Source organism: Vigna unguiculata, chromosome 11, assembly GCF_037176805.1.
Source record: "Vigna unguiculata cultivar grain cowpea cultivar isolate G323 ecotype 2 chromosome 11, ASM3717680v1, whole genome shotgun sequence".
In the NCBI taxonomy this organism is placed as follows: domain Eukaryota; kingdom Viridiplantae; phylum Streptophyta; class Magnoliopsida; order Fabales; family Fabaceae; genus Vigna; species Vigna unguiculata.
Window position 1 is genome coordinate 11363018 of NC_140802.1, and position 25836 is coordinate 11388853.

The 25836-nt window shown below is 32.9% G+C and overlaps 1 protein-coding gene and 1 pseudogene across 5 annotated transcripts; both read left to right on the forward strand.

Annotated features, from left to right (window-relative positions):
- Positions 1-431: 431 nt before the first annotated feature.
- LOC114168303 (3-hydroxyacyl-CoA dehydrogenase family protein) lies at positions 432-5690 on the forward strand. Its single transcript, XM_028053066.2, has 4 exons — positions 432-704; positions 894-1115; positions 3790-3902; positions 5014-5690. The coding sequence occupies exons 1-4, from the start codon at positions 519-521 to the stop codon at positions 5381-5383; spliced, it is 891 nt and encodes a 296-aa protein (XP_027908867.1). The 5' UTR covers positions 432-518; the 3' UTR covers positions 5384-5690.
- Positions 5691-21340: 15650 nt separating this feature from the next.
- On the forward strand, positions 21341-25423 carry LOC114170007 (phytosulfokine receptor 2 pseudogene; annotated as a pseudogene). 4 transcript variants are annotated; one of them, XR_014986162.1, is made up of 2 exons: positions 21341-21486; positions 21995-25423. The product of XR_014986162.1 is annotated as a phytosulfokine receptor 2 pseudogene, transcript variant X3 (transcript). The 4 variants fall into 4 exon arrangements; XR_014986161.1 differs by having other exon boundaries at positions 21345-21481; XR_014986160.1 differs by lacking the exon at positions 21341-21486 and adding an exon at positions 21495-21714.
- The last annotated feature ends 413 nt before the right edge of the window (positions 25424-25836 follow it).

Sequence of the window (25836 nt, forward strand, 5' to 3'; positions counted from 1 at the left end):
CTAGAAAAATATACTCGATATTAAATTGCAGAACGGGTCAAAACGAGTCGAACTGGCTGACTCTACCATCCCTCTTTATGAACAATCCAATTAAATTCTTAAAGTTTTATTTGATTCAATTTAGTTTTCTAATTTCTTAAAATAATTTAATTAGGTCTCTTTGTTAGATTAACGATAAAATCTTTCTATAATTTATACATCACATCATTTCATTATATAATAACTTTCATTATAATATTTAGACTTATGAAGTCATTTGATATATTAATTTTAACAAAAATCTAATATAATTTAATAAAAAGACTTAATTAGATATTTATAAAATTAAAAAATTAAATTAAATCAATTAAAAACTAAGGATTTACTTTAACTTTTTATAAGAATTAAAAGATAATTTTAACCCAAATTTAATAATGTTAATCTATACAAACTTTTCTGACAGAACTTCCTCACGTCTATACAAGTTACCAACAACCAGCGCTGAACACAGTCGAAAACAAAGATAAAGCATATTGAAGATGTCAGAGGTGAAGATAATCGGGGTGGTGGGCGGTGGCCAAATGGGATCGGGAATAGCGCAAGTTGCTGCCATGCACGGCGTCGACGTTGTCCTTCACGACCTCGATCACCGAGCCCTTTCCAAAGCCTCCTCTTCAATCTCCTCCTCTATCGACCGTTTTGTTTCCAAAGGCACCCTTTCTCAGGTCACTCCAAAATCAAACCCTCTATTAACCTCAATTGCTTATACTCGCGTTTTGTATAACCGAATGTTGTGCTTGATTGTAGTCTCTTTGAGAAATTAATTTTAATTTACCGAAAAAACTTGTTTCTTTTCTTCGAACAGTTAGAATGAATTACACGATTTGAGGATGAATTTGTTTTGTATGTGACAGGCGGCGGGAGTTGAGGTGTTGAAACGAGTGCGTTTTACCACGAATTTAGAGGACTTTCACACGGCGGATTTTATAATCGAAGCGATTGTGGAATCCGAAGAGGTAAAGAAGAGTTTATTCGTTAAATTGGACAAGATTGCGAAGAGTTCTGCGATTTTGGCTTCAAACACGAGCTCCATTTCCATCACGCGTATAGCTTCTTCTACAACCAGGCCGCGCCAGGTATTTCTTAGTTAATATTTTAAGTTTCGATCAAACTTCTTGAGAAACATTTCTAAATAAAAAAAAAGTAGTAAATTATGCTAAGTTTTCTAAAATTATATTTTATTTTTCTTATCGAGACATTTGGTATAAGTAGATAAGCTGTTAGAAAAGTGAAATCTTTGTCTAGATGTGAATGAAGGATGAGTTTTGAAAGAATTGTATAAGCACCGAGTGAGGTTTATTTGCAGAGAACTCTGCGATAATAGTAACAGTATAGAAATACACTGTGCGGAGTTATCAGAGTGTGCTCAGTTATTAGATTATACACGATTCTTCTGCAGAAAACTATGCAATAATAAAGTCAGTAGAAGTATAGTTAGAGCCTTTGGTGAGGTATTTGATTATATAAATTTTGAGTCTCAATAGATGAAAAAGAATATGAATAGATAAAAAATGAATATAAATAGTTGTTATAGTATCTTCTATTAAGTGACTTCAGTTGATAATTAATATTCTTCTAGATGGTGTGAGTAGTTATATATAAGCTTCCAATTTATGAATCCAAATAATTTTGTTACCAAGATGCATTTGATTGATTCTTTTTTGAGGATGAACAACTTTATTCTTTTGTAAGAGCTTTTTAGCTTGAATTTTATATGGCTAACTTCTTTGGACCTTTCTTTAAATACCTTATTTTAGTGCTCTTTTAATATGATTGAAGCACAATGTTTAATAATCATTTATAAAGATTGAACATAATAAGTAGTGTGCATTTACAAAAAAATTGAAACACAATATTTAGTGTTCATTTAGAAAGATGAAGGACAATGTTTAGTGGTCATTTATAAAGATGGAAATACAATGTTTAGTATAAATCTATAGGGATTAAACTCTTTGTATAAATCTGTCTACAACATTTAGTACAAGCCCAAGAGTCACTAAATGCTTTGTATAGGTGATGTACAAAATTTAGTACAAACCTACTTCTAAAATCTTCTAAACTCTTCTAAACTCTTTGTATAGTTTTACAACATTTGGTACAATCCATGAGGGACTAAGCTCTTTGTATAAATTTGTCTGCGAGATGTAGTCCTAACCAAGGGTAATTAAACTCTCTGTATAGATTAGTGTATAATATTTAGTATAAATTGCAAGCGATTAATCTTTCAATATAGATTGTTATTCAACATAGAGCTATTAAACTCTTAATTTAGATTGTTCTAATAGTACAACTAGAATAATTAAACTCTTGATATAAATTGTTACACAATTTGTTGTACAATTTAGAGTAATTAAACTTTTGATATAAATTGTCGTTGAACTCTTAATACAACTTAGAGTAATTAAACTCTTAAAATAGTTATTTGCACAATTTTTAGTTTAACTACAACTTTTAGTTTAAGTACAACTTTTAGCGCAATATAGAGCACTCATTTATGTTTTTGATAAGGTAACATTCTTTTATTCTTTTTTTATATTAAAAGATTGCATCAGATTCGACCATAGAGAGGTGGGGGGATTGTGGTTGTGTTCCTTTAGGCATAGGAGGGACACTCGTGTAAAAAATTGTACTCAAGAATCGGGCATAGGTTGTGGTTGTGTCCACATATTCGTAGAAGATGCAGCCTTGTAGAAAATTGCACCAATGGGGACATTCAAGCATTAAGAGGACCTTTCCCTAGTACAAAGTACGGAAAGATCGAACATTTGGTGTGGCAGTTGTCGTGCTCACAGTAAATGCTGATAGCTAAGTGTGGAATAGATAATTGCAGAAAGCTACAAATGCTGGATAGCTAAGTGTGGGATAGATAATTGTAGAAAGCAACTAAGTAGGAAATCTACCTAAGATAAGTGCTCTCATATTGGCCTTAACAGTACCTTGGAAGTCTTGGTTGAATTCACATGTGCTTAATTGACCTTAACAGTGTAGAAGTACATTCACATGTGGTTGAATTCATATTGACCTTACATCATTTTTTTAATTATTGCAGTGACCTTTTTTTGATAAAGATGCATATGTAATATAAAAGGATAAATACATTCAGCATTTTAAGACTTAAAAAGGTGCATGTATTATGTATTAAGGAAATAATATAACATTTAAAACAAATTAAAAAGTGTGTAAAATTTAAAAAAATCTAGAATGTGAAGAAATTTGAGAAAATATTAGAGATGTTTTCGTACTTTCTTAAACAAATTAGAAAGATTAAGCAAGTAAAATTTTATTAAATAATTTTATTTCATAGTTATATGTTTTGTTGGGTTTCCTTATTCCACAGAAAATTCGCCTGAGATTTTCTTTATTAGTCTTTTATAAAACGATTTTTCTATTCTAATAGTTGTATTTAAATCTACGTGTAGTACAAAATCAACTCAAGAATTAATGCACAATCGTCAGTTGCAACGTGGATAGTGTCTTATTACAGACTCGTTAATTGCTTGAGTTTGACTTGTGTACAAACTATAAATCCTTAAATTTATTAAGGAACTCTCTCTATTTTTCAGTTCAGTTATTTGAGGTTTAAAAATTTATACTTGAGCTACTTACGAAATTTAACATAAATATTTAAGACAATAAATGATCATTATTCAATAATCAAAAAAAGAAAATTATGTTTTATATTAAATGATTGACGAGGTAAGAATATGTGTAACTTAATATATATTAAGAAATTAACTTCATTTTTCTCAGGTGATCGGAATGCATTTTATGAACCCTCCGCCTTTGAAGAAATTGATTGAGATTATACGGGGAGCAGACACTTCTGACGAGACATTTGCAACTACGAAAGCATTGTCACAGAGGTAACAATGTTTGATTCCCCTGTTCTGTGAGGGTACGGCTATCCTATATAAGCATGGGAGAAATAATATTTATGTTAAAAATAATTAATAGAAGAAAAATAGAAAAGAAATTATATTTAATATTTTTAAAATTATAGTTTTCTTATTTTTCCTCTTTAAACAAAAAATAAAATAATAATTCATGCTTCCTTCTCTCCCGAATTTCTCACCTACTAAATAAGATTATAGGAAACTTTAAGGAAATATATAACACAGAAAAGAAAAGAAGATACAAATAAAATGAATAAATGAAAATAAGTGAGAAATATGGTAAAACAAAATGAAGACAGATAAAGAGAAACCTGAAAATATGTTATAAATGAAGTAACAGTACTTATACGACACCTATTATTTAGTTTCTCTTTTCTATTTAGTTCTCATCAAACATACAAACTCAAAATCATTCTCTCAATTTTCTTTGTTTCATAGATTATATATAAATACGATAATTGATTTGATGTAATACGATGAGAAAAATAAACTAATTTTGACAAGATGTTTGATCCATATAGTTTTGTATAAATATATAAACTTTGTAAATATGATATCTGAGTCCCTTTGTACATTTACTCCATTATGGGATTTTCTTTGCGCAAATGTCACTGTTTCAACAAACTCGACGGAATGAGGTCTCTAGAAGTCGAATTCGGATCTTAAATATGCGATTTTTGCTTATTTTTTGTTGTGTAGTGTTGGAGGAGGGTAAGATCGGAACACTGTAGTAAGTCGGAATTCGATTTTGGAATCGAATTTCAACCTTCCATCTGTTGTTTTTGTTGCAATTTCTTTGTTATAATTCTGTCCCTGGAAACCAAATTCCGGGAGAGTTTTTGTTACTAGAAAAGCAAAACGCAAAACGGAGGTGGGAATTCGACTTTCTTAATACCGAATTCACACCATGAACAATAATGAGTGCTGGTTGGAGAAGTTTTTTTCTAAATAGTGTCATTTGCGGAAAAAAAAAATCGTGTTTTGAATGTGGATTGATTGTGTGGTTTAATATCTAAAGTAGCAGTATGACAGAATTCACTGTCATAATATTCTCTTAATTCTGTGTTTGCTCAATGTGTAGGTTGGGCAAGGTAGTAATTACCTCCCAGGATTATTCAGGTTTCATAGTGAATCGAATCCTTATGCCTATGATAAATGAAGCCTTTTTTACTCTCTACACTGGGGTTGCAACCAAAGAGGATATCGACAAAGGAATGAAGCTAGGTACTAGCCATCCAATGGGTCCTTTAGAGCTTGCAGACTTCATTGGATTGGATGTGTGCTTGTCAATAATGAGAGTTCTTCATGCTGGTCTTGGAGACAATAAATATGCACCATGCCCTCTCCTTGTGCAGTACGTTGATGCTGGAAGACTTGGAAGAAAGCGAGGTATTGGCGTGTATAAATATAGTGAAGAGCCAAGGTCTACAAAGTCATCTTCTCGTCTCTGAAATCTTCTTTTCTGGAAAAGTTGATCTTCAAAACCTCACTTTTCCCATATGTCAGACCGTGGTTATGGTGCACACTCCTCAAATACGCTCTGTATTATGCAGACAAACAAAAGAAAGTTTAGCGAATGATTGTATAACAGATAGAGGTAAATCTTCTTCATGGTCTCCTTGTATTGCTTGTATCTCCTATTTGAAATTAATTATATTTCTGCATACAAGCAGAAAACAAACTTATGTGAATTTATTGGAATTTCTAAGCCAATTTCTGTTGTTATCAATAGTCAAAGTGATTTGTTTAATGTGCAAATTGATTGGTCACTCACTTTACACACTAATGCTTCATTTTGTGGGGAGATGGAAATATAAGGTAAAAAAGAGAAAACAAGAAAAGTAAATGTAGGAAAAGGTGGAAATATAACCGTTTTGATTGGAAAGAAATTAATGAAAAAAAAAATTATTTATTATTTATTATTATAATTGTAAAAGTGAAAGAAAAAGAAAAACGTAATTGAGTATGAGGGTCCATAATCTGTTGTTGTCCTGTGATCAGTTATCTCTGCTTCATAATCAATTACGTATGAAAAACACAAAATACCTATTATTAACATAACGTATGTTTTGTTTTAACATAATCAATTATATATTATGTACATTCTTGCAACTAGTTCCATTTTTTTTTTCTTTTTTTTTCTCTCTTTTTATTGCGTTATGTACATTTACACCCATCGGTCAACCGAAGTGCGGAACTCAAACCAAAAACTCTTAAGTGATCGATCGTAAGAATATCAGTAATATCAGTATTGTCAATACCGAACATAATAATCGAGAGAAGTCAATAAAACAATAAAGTCCACGCTTAATTCTTTTTAAATAACTACAAGTGAACTTATTCTCCCAAATTCCCTTACATGGTGATGAAAGAGTGATAAGCAAGGTACTTACCACAAGAGTCAAGACTAAAAGAACTAGTAAGATGGACTTGTAATAAAAGTTCGTGTAATATTCTTTTTATTGTTTCGGCCATATCTTAGTGGACTTATAATTGAAAATGGGCTTCACATGAAACATAGGGGTTTTTTCTTCTTGCACCCTCATATTTTTCCAATTTCTTGCATTACCATTTGACTGCTTGAATGTTTAACTAATTCATTGCTTTTTTTTCTCAGTTTTAGCTCCAACTATCACTGCCTCCTTCAACTTTTGCGTCGCACACCACAACTTCACCTCCTCTTCTTCATTCTTCTTCTTTGTCTTCCATTCATCTCTCAGCTTTTGTTACTCAGCTTCTTGTCCTTCTCTTCTCCTTCAACAAAGAACTCTGAGGGAACCGAAGGTCGAAGACGAACGATCAGAGATAAGAGCAAAGGAGAACTTCGAGAATCAAGGGATAAGGGTAGTATTTGGCCTAATAAGAACACCTTCCATTACAGTTTTCCTTACAAATCTCACCTTGAACCCACAAAAATTTGAAGCAATAAAGTCCATGGTTAATTCTTTTTAAATAACTACAAATCAACTTATTATCTCAAATTCCATTATTTGGTGAGATTAAAGAATGATAAGAAAGGAACTCATCACAAGAGTCAAGACTAAAAGAATTAAAGAAGAGTGGATTTATAATAAAAGTTTGTGTAATATTCTTTTTATTTTGGTCATATCTTAGTGGACTTATAATTGAAATCGGAATTCACATGGAACACGTGTATATAAGGTGTCATATGAAAAGTTTAAGAGTATTTAGGAAATTTTATTTACATTTAATTTGAGATGTATTACTTTATCATTCAGTTTGTAATTTTGGTGATTAGATAGAGTGTTATAGAAGATAAGTTTATAGTAACTGGGAAATTAGTGTATCTTGTAAGCTTTATTTACAGTTTATTTAGCACAAGAGATGTTAGTTACCCAAGGTTATAAATAGTCTTGTATCTTAAGATCACTTTTGAAAGAATGAGAATTGATGTTACTTTTGCAAATCTTTTTTCTCTTTCAAAGTTTTCATTAGAAGAGAAATTTATCTTTTAAACTTCTTCCACAAAGCCTTCCTTGTGAGTTTGGAGTTCTAACTTCTCTTAGAAACTTTTGAAAACCTTTTTCACTCATCTTCAAGTTTCACTACATTTCAAATGTCATTCTGAATGGAAATTCACTCCAAGCTTTCCTACAACAAGGAGTTTCATCATTTGACTAAAGATTAAAGTAAAGAAGATTTTGAGTAAATTTGAGAAAGTATTTACTCCTCTTTGAGGTTTTTGTATTTATAGTTGTTTGGGATACATTAAATACAATGGATGAGAGAAAAGTAGAGAACTCTAAAATATGCTCCTAGGAACTAGGTCTAAATCATTCTCCTAAGTACTAATTCTAGCATACAACAAAATAAATCTTATTTAAGATTATTTATTCTAGCATTCCCCCTCTATTGAAGCATACAAATTGTATGTGACAAGCTTAGAACAAATAAATTCAATTTGACGACCTCTCAAGGATTTTGGTAATACATCTGCAAGATGGTCATTTGATCCAACAAACTCAGTGCAAATTTCTTTGGATAACAATTTCTCAAATAAAATAACAATCAGTTTCAATGTGTTTGGTCTTCTCATGGAATACAAGATTAAAAGCAATGTGGAGAGCAATGTGATTATGACAATACATCTTCATTGGTTGATTGTCACAGAAAACCTCATTCTTGTAGTAATTGTTTAACCCATATAAGTTCACATGTTAAGGATGTTATCACTCTATGTTGGGCTTCAATAGATGATTGTGCAACAACATTTTGCTTTTTACTTTTCTGCGAGACAATATTTCCTCCAAGCAAAACACAATATCCCATGGTAGATCGTCTATCCATGGGAGAACCAACCCAATCAATGTCACAATATCCAAAACTTCGGGTATTTCCTTTATTTTCATAAAGTAGTCATTGTCCTTAAGCTTTTTTAAGATATCTTATAATACAAATGACAACATTCTAGTGATCAACACAAGTATTTTGCATGAATTGGCTCACAACACCAACTACAAAGGACATATTTGATATAGTAATAGTAAGATAAATAAGTTTTCCAACTAGTCTTACGTACCTTTCTGGATTAGAGAAAGCTTCTCCATGTTCTACCATTAATTTCTAATTTAGATCCATGGGATAATCCATTTGTTTACAATCGATCATACTTATCTCATTGAGCATATCAAGAGCATATTTCCTTTGAGAAATTACAACTCCTTCCTTTGACTGGCTACTTCTATGCCTAGGAAATATTTTAGCCTTTCAAGATCCTTGGTCTGAAAATGATGGCATAAGTGTTCCTTTCATTAAGAGATTTTACCAGCATCGTTGCCTATGATCACTATATCATTATGTACACACATTTTTCATGGGAGGTGTGAGAATATTCATTACGTTTCGGCCCCAAAGATAGAACAATGTGGCTGAATTTTTTGAACAAGCATTAGGATATTACTTAAGACCATAAAGAGAGCGATACAACTTAGAAACCAAACCAGACTCTCCCTGAGTAACAAACCCAGGAGGTTGTTTCATGTAGATCTCCTCTTCTATATCACAATACAAAAAAAGCGTTTTTAATATCTAATTGATGAAGTGGACAATGATGAATAGTTGCTATGGCAAGGAAAAGCCTGACAACGGTTATTTTTGCCACAAGAGAAAAGGTATCATTGTAGTCAAGTCCACAAATATAAGTGTATCATTTTGCTACTAATCGAGCTTTAAGACGATCAACCTTACCATTAACTTTTATGGAATACACCTAACGACAACCAATTGTATTCTTTCCAGATGGAAAATGAACTAATTCCCATGTACTATTTTATTCAAGAGTCTGTATTTCAACAATCATGGCTTGTCACTATCTAAGATGATAAGTGCCTCTTTCACAATTTTTAGGAATTGTAGCAGAAGAGATTGAGGAAATAAAGAATAATATGAGGAGACAATCGATGATAACATAGAAAATTATAAATAAGATGAGGATTGTGAGTAGAGCGAGTACCTTTGCAAATGACAATAAGCCAAAGGTGATGATGGTCTAGGAAAGCTAGGTTGATGAGAGGAATTTGAAGTATTGGTAGGCTGATGAGAGAAATTTGAAGTATTGGAAGAAGATGGAATAATGTTTGGAAATGTATACATAGAGGGTTCAACAACAGGCATAAGCAAAACCTGTTGGACAAAGTTTACATCTTATGAAGAGGAAGAGAAAAAAATAGTTTCTTTAAAAAGGGTGACACTTGCAGACATGTAGTATTTTTTAGTGTTAGGAGAATAATATCGACATTGTTTTTTAATATGTGAATATCCTAAGAAGACGCATTTGATAGCTCAGGTAAAAGTTTACCTAAACCTCTAGATATGTTATGAATAAAACACACAACCAAATACTCTAAGAGAAATAGAAAAAAGAGGTTCATTTGGAAACATGATGGAATATGGAATTTTATTGTTCAAAGGAGAATAAGGCATTCTATTGATAAGATAACAACTAGTGAGAATGTCATCACCTCAATTATGGGTAGGAAGGTTGGCACCAATCAATAAGGTACCAACGTTTCCACAATTGTCAATCCTTCATTTTTGCCCTACCATTTTGTTCGGGTGTATATAGACAAGTGGATTGATGTAGAATACCATGTGATCTTAAAAGATTAGAAAAACCAGAAGAAAAGTATTCGTTGGCATTATCACTCCTTAAGATCTTGATTACTTGGCCAAATTGGCAAAATTTGGTCAAATTTGACCAAGCTCACCTTGTTTGATATTCGGCCAAATTGGCGCAAGTTGGCCCTGATTGAACTTCGGCAAAGTCGGGTTTGACCAAAATTTGGTTGAGTTCGTTCGAGTCTGTGTCGACCAAAGTATGGCTGAGTTCGGCCGAGTCAGGTCGACAGTTGTCTCAAGCCGACCCGTGCTGAAGTTTAAAACTCGTTAGCCTAGACCAAAGGTCGAGATGAACCTGCCCGAGTTGAAGGTCAATATTGGCCAATTTTGCTAAAGGTTGAGATAGTTGTTCTAGTTGCTAAAGGCCGACCTGAATCGAAAGTTTAAAATATATTTTTCGTATTTAAAAATAAAGTCTATAGGCTGACCTTGACCCATAGGACTTTTGTGAACTTTTATAATAATGGCTTTTTGGCATTGTGGGATTTTTTATTAACAAGTAATTTAAAGAATAAACATACCTTTACTGCATCCAATCTTTACTGCATCCAATCTTTAAGTTACCCACTTGATATTTTCACTATCTTTATAAATCCTTTACAAATGATGAACACCCAATCACCTCAGGAACCCTTTTCCTTGTGTTTAAATTTTTTTTACACACAAAGAAAACCTCTGTAAGACCCGTGAAATTAATTGATTAAATAAATAATTAATTAATAAATGCGGGTAGTGAGAGCCTTTATGGCATTAAATGTTGATGAAGGTGACGTGGAAAAGTACTAGCTCAAATGGTTGAGAGTACTTGATTGTGTGAGAGGACTTGGGTTCAAGTCCTATGTATGCTAATTGAGTGTTATTTAATTATTGTTGTTTTAATAATATGATTGAGCATGTTGAATGGTGATAAAATTATTGAATTATATTAGTTAGCAAGAAACATGAATTGGCATGATGGTTTAGCATTGATTTGACATTGGCATGGTTGTGGGTTCAAACCTTGGAGAACCCAAATTAAACCTTATTTTTTGTATTTTTGATTTTGGATTGAATATGAAAGGGTAGAAGAAAACCCTAGCATCGTTTTAGAACAATTAAGAGTAATTAAGAGAGTTTTGAGAGAGAAGGAGAGAGCTTGGAGTTGTTCTTCATTCTGCAAATAGCAAGAAAATCAGGTTAGGGGAGTTTAATTTTGTGTGTTGTATGCCAATTATATGATTTCGTACTATTCTGGATCAATGGGCTGTGTTTTTTCGGATTTTTGTGGATTCACGTCGCGTTTCTGGAAAATTCCAGAAACTGCCTGGTGGCGTTGAAGGCCCGCCAGGCGACTCACATCTCCAAAACCCATTTTTTGGGTTTCTTCTATGTACCGCCTGGCGGCTAGGTGCGGTCTGCCAGGCGACACGAACTGACTTGCTCAGTTTCTCGCATTTTTGGGTGTTCCAGTGATGTGGGGACGTTTGGAGTTGTTTCTTATGATATGAGTGTATTTGGTATGTTGTTATTATCTGTGAATGTTTAATTGATGGAAACATTGCATGAATTTCACCAGAATTTGGGATTTAGGGTTCATATTGGAATTGGGAATGAATAACAATGATGTTTATGAATGATGCACTGTTTGCGTAGAATTGATGATAACATGATTAGATTATGAAGTCTGGATGTTGTGTGCATGTGAAAGCATGTTAGTCTGAAGGGGAATATTGAAATCAGAGTGGTTCGAGTCACATTGGGTGCGAGAGAAATCTGGCAGAACCCAAATGGTCACGCACCGCCTGGCGGCACTAGGACTGCCGCCAGGTGACTTGTCAAAGCAGTGGCATCTTAAGTGGCTCTGTGATTTGCGTTCTTGGGGTTATGGTTCGAGGGTCCTTGATTCATGAAATGGGATAGTTGTTCAAGGGCCTATAAAATTGAACATATGATGGAATTAAATGTTAGAGTGTATAAGGATGAGTCTTATGAAGTCAAATGCATGAAAGAATTAGGGGATTATGCATCTGAATGTGGTAAATTGTGTATTGTAATGTAATTATGTATTTCTTTGGGATATTGAGTTACAAAGGGAGTTAACACGTGCCAATGGGAAAAGGGAATAAATCCTGGATTACTTGCATTATATTTAAGTATAAGTATGGCTTGGATTGTGAAATTACAAATAATAATGCTTTGGAATGTTGTTATGGGAGTATTATTGAGGTCTGTATAAATATGGTTGCATGATAATATGTGTATGAGTGGTTTCAGGGTCTAATAAGGTCTGTTATGTGCCAAAAACCAGTAGCACTATGCTAGTGGTATGGCGCCTGGTGACGCGGGGCGAGCCGCCAAGCAGAAGACACCTAAAACAGTGGCAGTGGCCACTAAACGTAAGTGGCGCCTAGCGGCGCAGAATGGTGCGCCAAGCGGTTTGCTTGGGTTCTGCCCGGCGGCACTTTGGTAGCGCCAGGCGGATACGGCTATGGCTGGAAAATTTGTTTGTGATGCTGGACTTGATGGACCAAGTCCATAGGCGATCTGGGATGTGCTTGGTTGGTGGCATGAGCGAGGAGTTTGTGTCAGGTGGACCGCATGCGGAACGGGAACGGTTTAGTTCACCGGAGGTACCCTTGTTGGGAGGAATGAGCGAGGGAGTTCATTTCATGCTCAGCTTGGGAATGCTATGAACGTGGGAGTTCATAGTAGGAAAGGCGAGTATGCATGTCCAGGTCCGAACGAGGAGTTCGGATGATGGGCGAGAGAGTCCGTGAAGCAGGACTACAAGCGGGATAGGCTCGTAGGTTGGACCACAAGCGAGGAGGTTCGTGGGAGCACGGAAAAGTTCCATGATCAAGATTACATGCATAAGATCATAATGGTTATGAGTGTGGGAAAGTGTAACACCCCAGATGGATATTACTAAATAAAACTGATTTTTCACAAAATATACTTTAAGAAAATCAGACATTACAATAAATTCCCAAGCGCGGGAAATTTCAAACTAGTCTCGCTATAATCCATTCGTACTATCTCATCTTTATTACAAGTTCATAATGGATAAAACATCATAATGTCTATTACAAAAGGTAGGGAAGCATAACATAAAGAAAATCCCCCATCGGTAGTCCCGCTCTGTTGCTAAGCATCAGCATGATCACCTGAATTCACGTCTGCTCCCACGTAACAAGTCACGTGATCATCGCCAAACACAAACACACAAACAAGCAAGGGTGAGCTGAAAAGAAAAATAATACAAACAATAAAATAATAAGAATTGACCCTCACCCAGTCCAACTTAATCAATTTTAGATTATTGACCTTTCTATAACATTATACCCCAATCTCATAACCTATATGAGAAAGATCCATTCACAACCTTGGTCCTTAGGGATTATCATGCTCCCACGAACCTACCCGCTCGTGGTCCAACTCTACGGACCTCCCCGCCCGTAGTCCAACTCTACGAACCTGCCCGCTCGTAGTCCAACATGCGTGAACACCTACTATGAACCTCCCCGCTCATAGCAGCCTCAAGTGTGAGCACGGAACATACGAACCTCCCCGCTCGTATCCCCACACAAGAGTACAACAGATACGGACCTCCCCGCCCGCATCAATCACGCATCTCAAATCTCCGTTACGAACCTCCCCGCTCGTAACTAATCCAGCATATCCCTGACCAAGCTATCAAACCCATCCATGCAAATCCATCTGCAATGGACCCATGCCTATGCTCTATCGCCTGACGTTGCCTAAGCGCCGCCAGGCCAAAATTGGGCTGCCAACCGCCTAGCCCACAATACCTAAATCACCTTATTTTATTATATTATCATAAAATAATATATTAATTCAAAATTTTATATTATATTGTCTTTAATATAACAGTCCAAGAATACGTAAACTACCAAAATTTTACTCAAAGTCCATACAAATTATTATCTAATATATCATCAATGTAATATTGCTAATAGAAATAGAATTAAAGGTTATACAGCAATTCCTTTTTTTTTCTTCTTTGTTTACGTAAAAAAAACCATAACTCCTTTCCTTGTCATTTGGTAAAGGAGTTACTGATGCACCCATTAGTTGTCAAACCAAAAACTCCAAACTTTTATATTTAGGATATTTAAGATACCTACATCTTACTACCTAAACTTGATAAATAAAACATCTAAAGTATTTAAATACCATGTCAACGTAAAATGCATGTAACAATCAAATTCATAACCGTAACCACTAAAATAATAAAGTAAACCTTTTAACTTTTATATTCATATAATATTTTATCAACATTATACAATTATAAAATAATATATAAAAAGACATTTACTGCACTTTGGAAAAGAATCCACTACCCATAAATCAAAACTTTTGACTTGAAAATATCCCACTGCACTCATACCAATTTCTCAACTCTTTATGCACTTTTACACTTTAATTTCCTAAATTAAAACCCTTCCCATTTTATCCTAAATAAACTGAACACCTATAATTCAATCCTTTTAAATTAGTTCACTTATCAATTAATATGAACATTTTATATTTGGTTAAATGGGATCACGTATCCGAATGTTTCCAAAAGTTTATCAATTTGAGTTCCTATCCCTCAACACTGTAATCCATTTTTTTTATTTTTGAAAGAAAACATCTTCTAACCAAATCCTTTATTTCCTTCCTCTAAATTTATTCTTTTAACAACCCTAAATACTCCAATTACAGATTTGTTCTAGCTTACATTTATTTAACGTAATTTACAGGCATCGATTTCAATACAACATTTCAAGCTATATTATATTTTGAAAGATGTATAATGATCTCACCAGAAAGTAGTATAACAATTTCATCTCTTGTATAACACTACATAATTATTTTCAAGTCTAAACTAACTTTAGAAAGCTATCAACACTACTCTATTTCTTTTCGTCACGCCACCATTGGGAGAAAGGAAGAATACTAATGTTTGATTTGCTTTTTAAATTACTGAAAGATGTTAACACTACCCCAACGAATGGCGTCGAAAAAAATTGTAATCAACTTCCCAACTTTATCATAGATAATACCAATACACACCCCTCACAAGGCTGCACGTGTATTATGCTAGGCTTATTACCAAAATGGATTCTGCATTATTTCTTTCTCAATCAAAACCTCACGCAGACAGCAAAATAACAATATATTGTACAAACACATACAATGATCACTCGGAAGCAAATAAAATAAAACACAAAAGTTCAGCCTCCCCTTACCTGGTGTTTTAGCTTCAACAATTCCAAATGAATTCTTTTTTGTTTCCCAAAGCTCCCCTCCTTGCCTCCACTCTAATTCCCTCTCTGGATTGCAATTTCTCAGAACTCCCTAGCCACACAATATGACTCTTTGCTTTCTCACTCACTCCTCCCCCTCTCACCAATTCAGCCCAAAATAAATGAAAAAAATTATAAAAACGAAATTAATTTAAATTTAAAGTTTAATAGTCATTACTACACCTAAACTGCTACCTTTTTGATTTCCAGAGAATTTCTACAGTTTCTAGATCATTTAACCACCTGGCAAAATAGTAAAACATAAGGGTAATATTCATTCTAGCCGAGATTCAAACCCATATCCTTCCTACCCATCAAACACATGCACACCAACAAACTATCATATGATTCCTATTAATTCACACATTCGTATGAACCTAAATCATGTTTTCACGTTCACGATATAATTGCAAAATAAAACAGAATTAAATAAATCTACTAATGACATACTCAGGACTTGAACCCAAGTCCCCTCAACATAATCAAGTGCTCTAAACCACTTAGGTTAACATTGTTTCTTGTTTAGGATTTATCAAAGAACTCTCTTATGGTAGTCTCAACCCCTCATTTCTTATACTTTATTAATTATTAATTTTTATGAATTTCCTGGATCTCACAGAAAGTGGGTGTTTCCTTTGTTTAAAAGTTAAATAATTATGAGATATTTGGGTGGGTTTATTTCATATTTATTTTACCTATGTGCATAGCTCACCCTATATGTTTGTGTACGGCGATGATCGGGTAACTTGTTATCCGGGAGCAAATGATGTTACAGGTGAGCCAAGAGATGCTTAGTGGCGGAGAGCGGGAATAGATTACATGGGGGATTTATAAAGACTTTTTATTAAATTTTCATGTAATCTAATGATTGGTTTGTTTACTGATTTTAGCTTTTGAATTGTAAAGACTGCTTATGAATGTTTGACCTTATATCGAGATTCTTACGTTTTAAAGTTTAAATTCCCACGCTTTTGGGAATGATTTGACAATAAATGAGAATTTTATTTCGATAAATGGTTTATTTTATTTATATAAGTAATATCCTACCAGGATGTTACAACCTCTCTTTATTACCGCATAATAACTTTCATAGAAATAAACTCTCTTGGAGAGAGTAGATAATACAAGATGAAGAGCCTGTAAGAATTCTCAATAATTTTGCAAGTGTTTGACCAAGAGTTGTTCTGAGTAGTATATTTCACAATATGAAAACCTTATCCTTTTTTAAGTCATAACTCATATTTATAATGGATTTTTTTAACCTTTATATCACTTTGGAAGAGTTATAATTTTTTTCTGAAAGAGTTGTAAGTTTTTAGAAAATTTGGACGTTGGTAATAAGTTACACATTATTGGTAATCAATTATAGATCATGGTAATCAATTACAACATGAGCATAATGGACTATCAATTCAAAATTCCGAACACCATTTTTCACATAGTTTTGTTAATCAATTATAGCTTGGTAATCAATTACCATTTTCAAAAATTTTAATATTTTCGAATTGATTACTTTTAGAAAAATGATTTCATGTAATTTGATTTAAGGCTAACACTTGGGGAAAAAATAAAGATTTTTTTGATAGATAGACTAAACGAATTTTCTAGTTATTTAATGGATCTTTTTCATGGTGGTTGATTTTTTTGTTCCTTCGTTGTTTAAGCTTGATCAACCTTTTGTCAATCTATTTGATATTCTATGTCTTTTGTTGGCATCATCAAAATTTTGAAAATCATTTTTCACATAGCTCTGGTAATCAATTACCATTTTCAAAATTTTTAATATTTTTGAACTGATTACTTTTAGAAAAAAAAAATGATTTTTAAGGCTAACACTAGAGAAAAAAAAATAAAGATTCTTTTGATAGATACTAAACGAATTTTCCACTTATCTAATGAATCTTTTTCATGGTGGTTGATTTTCTTGTTCCTCCATTGTTTAAGCTTGATCAACCTTTTTTCAATTTATTTGATGTTCTTTGTCTTTTGTTGGCATCATCAAAATTTCAAAAACCATTTTTCACATAGCTATAATCAATTATAGTTTGTTAGTAATCAATTACCATTTTCAAAAATTTTAATATTTTTGAACCGATTACTTTTAGAAAAATGATTTCATGTAATTTGACTTTCAAGGCTAACACTTGAGAAAAAAAAATTCTTTTGATAGATAGACTAAATGGATTTTCTACTTATCTAATGAATCTATTTCATGGTGGTTGATTTTCTTGTTCCTTCACTATTTAAGCTTGATCAACCTTTTGTCAATCTATTTGATGTTCTTTGTCTTTTGTTGGCATCATGAAGCACTTCATAGGTTGCATTTACATGATAGTCGACTACTGTTTAGACCAAAATGTCTATTAAAGTCCTTTCCACCTCGTCCACAATTGTGCGATAGTCAAAGACCACCAGATTGGTCTTAGATTAATGTTGCCCTAAACACAAGAAAAATAGTGCTTAAATCAAGTAAAATAAGATTATTGCCTTTGCTAATCTTGCTATATTAAAGACCCACCAACTCCCCCTATAAATAGAGGAAGAAGTAATGGTTAAAAGGTTAATTTTTCTTAGTGAACTGTTATTATTTGAACTCCAATTGAACCTTCACTAACTTGATCATCGGAACACCTTGGTAAGTGCACCCCCTACTACAATGCCAACTAAGAATCTGGTGAGAAGATCAAAACTAAGAATACTCCAATAGTCATAGAAGGTTCTGAGTGGTCTTAGAGATTTCAGAGTCCTAAAAAAAAAATTTATAATTGAATATTTCTTGAATTGTTATTTTTAACCTTTGTTTATTTGAGAATCAACTCTCACAAGGTAGTATATTAAGTATTGGAGTAGGTTTTGTGGAACAACTTTGATGATCCAAAGATAAAAAAAATACATAAAAAAAGAGTGCAAACACTTGAGAAAGTACTACAAAATGTTTGTCGTCCAAAATTTTCAAAATTGAAAAACGCAATTGGACACTACTAAAAATTCTCATATTACATGAAAATTTTCTTATAAATTTGTTAAAAGAATTTGCAAGAAAAGATATTTTCCTACTATTTTTTCTAAGAATCTTAGTTGGTAAGTAATTCCTTCGTGGGTAATTATTTCCTACAAAATTATAAAATTCGTAAGTATTTCCTACAAAATTTGTTGCAAAAAGTGTTTTATGCAAAATATTTTGCAAAAAAAATTGACAATAATTTTCTGCAATTTTTTTTTATAACAAAATTTATAAATATTTAAAAATAAATTCAAAATAAAATTATTAAAAAATATGAGATTTTAGTAGTAGAAAGGTCAAGACCAATTAATAATGAACATTTTTGTTGCTAATTCTTTTTGAAAAAAATGGTATTTTAACCTCTGTAATCTCTTACCTCATTTTTACACCACGACATGTCAGCCCCATGTAGACTTTATTTTGTTTGACTTTTTGGTTGTGTTTTCCAACGTTTGGAGGTATGCTCTTCATTTATGACATTTTTTTTCTCATTTTTCAAAATGTTGAAATTATTACTTATAAACTATATTAATAATCAAACTTTCATAAAAAATTCTAACTTTAATCCTTCAAATTTCGGAATATACATTTTTATTAGTTTCTGGAGTTCATTTTAAAATAAATAAATAATATTTATTTTAGAGATCTAATTATTATTTTGGAAATATCGCATGGTAACATTTACCATCTAATAGTCACTCATAAATTTTAATTTTTGAAATATGAATTTCAAACAATTTTATTTTATAAAGACAAGAAAAGAAATTTGTTAATTTTATTAGTAACAAAAAAAGCACGTCTAAACTATGCTTTTTAGTTTTTAAGAAGATATGGAGATAGTTAACATTTTAATTTCTATATATATATATATATATATATATATATATATATATATATAAAATAGTGTTTAAGAAAATGATCATAGATATTCATAATATTGATTAGAAAATGAACACCTAAAATATTGATCAAGATATGAGATTTATCTGGTCAGGAAACAAAAATATAAATTAACCACAATGTTAAATTTTTGACTAAATTTTACCGATGAAATAAAAAGTTATCAGTAATATTTCTCAATAAAATCTATTGATAAAGTCTATCACTAATATCGTTGGTAAAATAGAATTTTAATTATTGAATTATCATATTGACATGACTATTACACTAACTACATTCCATAATGTTTCTCTTGTTCTACACGTATTTTCACCGATATTTATCGGTAAAATTCATCCGATAAAATCTCTATAAATGCTTCTTTCCCTTTTAAATGTTAACTTTTGTATATATTAAGTCATAAGTAACACTTGAATAAACACAATTTTAGAAATGATATGAATGTTTAAAATATGTATACACCGTGCAAATACTGTATCTCATAATGAAGAAGTATTTGTCACATATTTGTGAACCTGGTGCAAATTAATGGTAATCTATTATTAGATGGTTCTTTTAATGAAAGCATGTGAAAAACTAAATATTTGGTAAGATTTAAAAAGAATGTGAATATACAAAGACCATCATACAAGGACAAAATTAAAAAAGAAATAGAAATTTAAAAATTGTAATGTATCCCGTAAGAACTGTTAAAAAAATATATTTATAAACTCTAATTAATGTAAATGAGTAAGCGTCAATTTCTTGAACAAACCAAATTCCCTCAATTTAAAAAATTATTAAAAATAGAAGAAAACTCCTAATACTACAAACCATATACCATTTATGCAAAATGAAACCATATCAATGATCAATTCAATACAACTAAAATTAACCAAAAATAATATTTACAGGAAAAATTAGAATAAAAACAATAGACTAGTATTAACGTGACTAAAATGTGAAACTAAACCATTTATGCAAAACAAACACAATTTATTACTAATTGCATAAAAGATAAAAATATAAACCACGAAAATTATCATAATACTGAGAAAATATAAATATAAATAGAAAACGAATATTTGTTATCATGCATGTGGATGTTCATATGCTACTGAGATGTTATTCTCCAAAAATTATTTTTTCAATAAACAACTTATTTAGAAACATTTTGTTTTATATATTTTAAACTAAAAGCATCAAACTCTTTCTAGGACAAATTTGGAAGAGTGAAAAAAAAATAGAAGAGATTAAACAATTTTATGTTATTTGATTAAGGAGAAAAATAAGAAAAGAAAAAAAAAAACCAGTTGTTTGGCATCCCTTTGGGAAGCAAAGAACGGGATTTTTATTTATTAAAATGACTAAAATTATAATTATAATGTTAATTATTTTTCTTCCATGACGTAAAATATATATTAAGAAAAAAGAAACATCTCGTAATTTCTTTTTCTTTCAACTTTTCTATCCAATTAAACAATGATCAGTTTTTTGTCCAACTTATTTTGTATGGTAACATTAAAATTCTATCCATTTGTATTAATTCTCCAAACACATTTTTTTTCTTTTTCTTTTTCTTTTTTCTTAGCTTCTTTCAATCTTAATAATCTTAATTCTATCCATCTCTTATCAAGCTTTTTTTTATCTTTTTTCATTTTCTTTCTATTTTAATCCTTTCACAAAAGGATAAATAACTACAAACATGTTTTTGTTTGAAAGATTTTCACCTCAGTTTTGTAATTAATTTAAAATTGGTTAACATGTTCTTATATCATTTAAAAAATTAAGTATATATTTAATTAAATCTTATAAAACTAATTTATAAATTTAAGTTTATATATATATATTATATTTCAATTTTATATTTAGATAGAGAGAGATCTCTATATGAAAACAAGATCAAGTTTATCCAATTTTGTACAAACTGAAACAAATTTGAACATATCCAAACAGGAACAATGTGCTGTGAAAAATAAATGAAAGAGGTGAAGAGTATTATGATAATAAAAAAATGATACACTGTTCTCCTTTATAATTAATGCCCTTTTATCTATTGAAAAAAATAGTAAGGTGGTGAGATATAGCACCCGTGCTACATTTTCTCCTTTACACTGTTGATTGATGTGAAACATCCCTTTCTTTTGTTTTCCTCTCTACTCCACCACCTCCTTTTTGGTTCTGAAAATCATACACCCCTGCTCTGAAACAGAGACCCAATTGACCAAAAGTCTGAAAAGGTTAGGTAAAATGCATTATGACTTTCCATTCCTCTTCTTTAATGCTTCTTCAACGCTTTCTGTGCTTCTTTTCAAACTTTTCTGCCTTCTAACTGACCCAAAATCACATTTTTACCAAAAAGAACTTTCTGGGTGGCCTTAGAATGCCGAGGTTTTGGTTGAATGGTGACTGTTGAACATAGACTTCAGCTACCTGCAATGTTAATGCTAATGGGATCTTTACTTTCTGTTAGGTATCTCACTGCTTCTACGTGAATTCAATGCTCTTTTTCACTCCCTTTGTGTACTTTTTATTTTCAAATGGTTACTATTGATTGCTTCATCCTCACGCTGTTGTAAAATGATCCCTTTTCTTTATTTGAGCATCCTCTCTCCTGAAGTGGGTTGTTTTTTTTTTAATTTGCATTCAGATTTAGTAGTATTTTCTTCTTCTTGTTCTTCCAGTATTTGATGTTGGCGTGTGTTGGTGATATCAATTTTTCACCTCGTTGTTTGTCTTTTTTATGTATGCAGTTACAGTTTGGTCCATTTTACCGAGTGTTGAAAAATTTTGGAGGTTGGGGTCTTCCGAGTTGTGTGGAAAGCAATGATCTTCTAGTGATCCTTTGAAGCTGAACGAGTATATTATTTCTTTTGGTTTCTGAAATGGAATTGCGAAGATATTGCCCTATGGCTTTTGTGCGATGGAGTTTCTTGGCTTGGTTTATTTTCTTTTCTGTGGGACTTGAGACCCTTGCCAGTTCCTGTGACCAGCATGATTTGTTGGCCCTGAAGGAATTTGCTGGCAACCTTACAAAAGGGTCTATTATCACAGCATGGTCAGATGATGTTTTCTGCTGCAAATGGGTTGGAGTTGTTTGTGATGATGTGGTTGATGGAGGTAGTAGAGTGTCCAAGTTGATTCTACCTAGAATGGGTCTTAACGGCACAATTTCAAGTTCTTTAGCTTATCTGGATCAGCTGAAAGTGCTTGATATTTCGTTCAACCGTCTCCAAGGTGGATTGCCTTCCGAGTTCTCTAATTTGAAGCAGTTAGAAGTTCTTGATCTGAGCCATAATATTCTGTCTGGACCACTTTTTGGTGCACTCTCTGGTTTACAATCCATTCAGATACTGAATATTTCTAGCAATTTATTTGTTGGAGATCTCTTCCAATTCGGGGGATTAGAACATCTCGTTGCTCTCAACATAAGCAACAATTCATTAACGGGCCAGTTCAATTCTCAAATTTGCAGCTTCTCTAAGGGTATTCATATTCTTGATATATCACAAAATAATTTTTCTGGTGGTCTTGAATGGTTGGGAAACTGCAGCACTTCCCTCCAAGAGTTACATTTGGATTCCAATTTTTTCACTGGCTATCTTCCTGATTCCTTGTATTCAATGTCAGCATTGGAGCAGCTCTCAGTCTCTATGAACTACCTCTCCGGTCAGTTAAGCATGAAGCTAAGTAACCTCTCAAACTTAAAATCTTTAATAATTTCTGGAAACCGGTTTTCTGGGGAGATCCCAAATGTTTTTGGGAATCTTTCGGACCTTGAACAGCTAATAGGGCACTCCAATTCATTTTCTGGATCATTGCCTTCCACCTTGGCCTTATGCTCAAAACTTCAAGTTCTTGATCTTCGAAATAATTCTTTGACAGGTTCTGTTAGCCTTAATTTCTCTGGGTTGTCTAATCTTTCCACGTTAGACCTTGGTAGTAATCATTTTAATGGACCCCTTCCAAATTCTGTTTCCAATTGCCATGAATTGACAATGTTAAGCCTTGCAAAAAATGAATTAACTGGCCAAATCCCCGAGAGTTATGCAAACCTCACTTCACTTTTGACTCTGTCTCTCTCAAACAACAGTTTTGAGAACCTATCTGGGGCGCTTTATGTACTGCAGCACTGCAAAAATCTCACAACTCTTATCCTCACAAAGAATTTCCACGGTGAAGAAATTTCAGAAAACTTAACGGTAAGCTTCAAGAGCCTTGTGGTGTTAGCACTTGGAAATTGTGGTCTCAAAGGCCATATTCCTGCTTGGCTGTTAAATTGCTCGAGATTGGAAGTTCTTGATTTGTCATGGAACCATTTGGAAGGAAGTGTCCCTTCTTGGATTGGTTGGATGGATCATCTGTTCTACTTGGATTTGTCAAATAATTCTCTTACTGGAGAAATACCAAAAGGTTTAACAGAGCTGAAGGGCCTCATATCCCTAAATTATCATATATCAAGTCTTTTTTCATCTTCTGCTATTCCTCTCTATGTCAAGAGAAACAAGAGTGCCAATGGGTTGCAATATAACCATGCTTCGAGTTTCCCTCCATCAATATACTTGAGCAATAACAGATTAAGTGGAACAATATGGCCTGAAATCGGTCGTTTGAGAGAACTTCATATCTTAGATTTAAGCAGGAACAACATCACCGGCACAATTCCCAGCTCTATTTCTGAGATGAAGAATTTGGAAACATTAGACTTGTCTAATAATAATCTATACGGAACTATTCCTCCATCATTTAACAACCTCACATTCTTGTCCAAGTTCAGTGTGGCATATAATCACTTATGGGGAACAATTCCAGCTGGGGGACAATTTTCAAGTTTCCCAAATTCAAGCTTTGAGGGCAACCTTGGTCTTTGTGGAGAAACATACAATCATTGTAACAAAGAAAAAACTATCGACATTTCCACTCATTCATCGGGTAAATTCGGTAAAAACAGTGTCCTTGGCATCACAATTGGTTCAGGAGTGGGCCTTGCACTACTTATTGCAGTTATTCTGCTAAGAATGTCAAAGAAGGATGAGGATAAACCAGTGGATAACTTTGATGAGGAGCTTAGCTTTCCAAACAGGATACCCGAAGCAGTTGTCACTTCAAAATTGGTGCTTTTTCAGAATTCAGATTGCAAGGATCTCACAGTTGAAGATTTGATCAAATCTACCAACAACTTCAACCAAGAAAACATAATTGGTTGTGGTGGGTTTGGCCTTGTCTACAAGGCAAATCTTCCAAATGGTAGAAAGGTAGCTGTCAAGAAACTTTCAGGATACTGTGGTCAGGTAGAACGAGAATTCCAAGCAGAAGTGGAGGCACTCTCTAGAGCTCAACATAAGAACCTTGTTTCACTCAAAGGTTATTGTCAGCATGTCAACGACAGATTGTTAATTTACTCCTACTTGGAGAATGGAAGCCTTGACTATTGGTTGCATGAGAGCGAGAATGGAAATTCAGCTCTACAATGGAATGTAAGGCTCAAGATTGCTCAAGGTGCAGCTCATGGACTAGCTTATTTGCACAAGGAGTGTGAACCACATATTGTGCACAGAGATATTAAATCTAGCAACATACTTTTGGATGATAAATTCGAAGCTTATTTGGCTGATTTTGGACTTTCAAGGCTACTTCAACCCTATGATACACATGTTTCAACAGATTTAGTTGGAACTTTAGGATATATTCCTCCAGAATATAGTCAAGCACTGAAAGCGACATTCAAAGGTGATATTTACAGCTTTGGTGTTGTTCTTTTTGAGCTTCTTACTGGTCGAAGGCCTGTAGAAGTCATTGTGGGGCAATGCAGCAGGAATCTAGTGTCTTGGGTGTTTCAGATGAAATCTGAAAATAGGAATCAAGAAATTTTTGATTCAGTAATTTGGCACAAGGATATTGAGAAACAGCTCTTAGAGGTACTAGCTATTGCTTGTAAATGTATAGATGCAGATCCAAGGCAGAGACCCCATATTGAATTAGTTGTTTCATGGCTTGATGGTGTAGGATTTGATGGCTCTCAACAGTCATCATCTTAAATCACTGCATTCATGACATCTATCTGGTTTTTGATTGTGTATCATTGAGTCAGGAAATACCTATATAAGGCATCTTTGTAGTATGTCCCATATTTTTATATGGCTGCATTTATTGCAAGATGACTGGAATTCCATGCAAGAGAATGCTGATATAATTTACAGGGTAAGTAGTTAATTTAATACAAGCATTGACATATTTTGTTTTTAGTAGAATAAGAGAAAAAAAAAATAACACTACTCAAACTTTAATTCTATTAGTTTTGTTTGAACTCTGATCATGGATGAAGTAATTGAACATGTTAGATAACTGATCTAGTTCAATCAGTTTGTCATTTGTTAGTTTGTGTACAATTATCTCATCCCACAAAGTTAAGAGTATATATTATGCTTCTCAAACTGGTGCAAAGGTTAGAAAGTTAAAAACTCAACTACGTACTCCAAAAAACGAGATCACTCAATCAGCATTTATCTTCTTGATATCAAGAAAATTGTTGATACCTTTGTTGTTATTGGTTCTGTGATTACAACAAATGATCATGTTGAAGCCATTTTGAATG

What these genes read in the sequence shown, in the direction of transcription:
- LOC114168303 (XM_028053066.2), top strand. Translation starts at nt 519, where the DNA reads ATGTCAGAGGTGAAGATAATCGGGGTGGTGGGCGGTGGCCAAATGGGA. An exon ending in CTACAACCAGGCCGCGCCAG is followed by an intron (nt 1,116 to 3,789) that starts GTATTTCTTAGT and finishes CATTTTTCTCAG; the next exon opens with GTGATCGGAATGCATTTTAT. An exon ending in ACGAAAGCATTGTCACAGAG is followed by an intron (nt 3,903 to 5,013) that starts GTAACAATGTTT and finishes CTCAATGTGTAG; the next exon opens with GTTGGGCAAGGTAGTAATTA.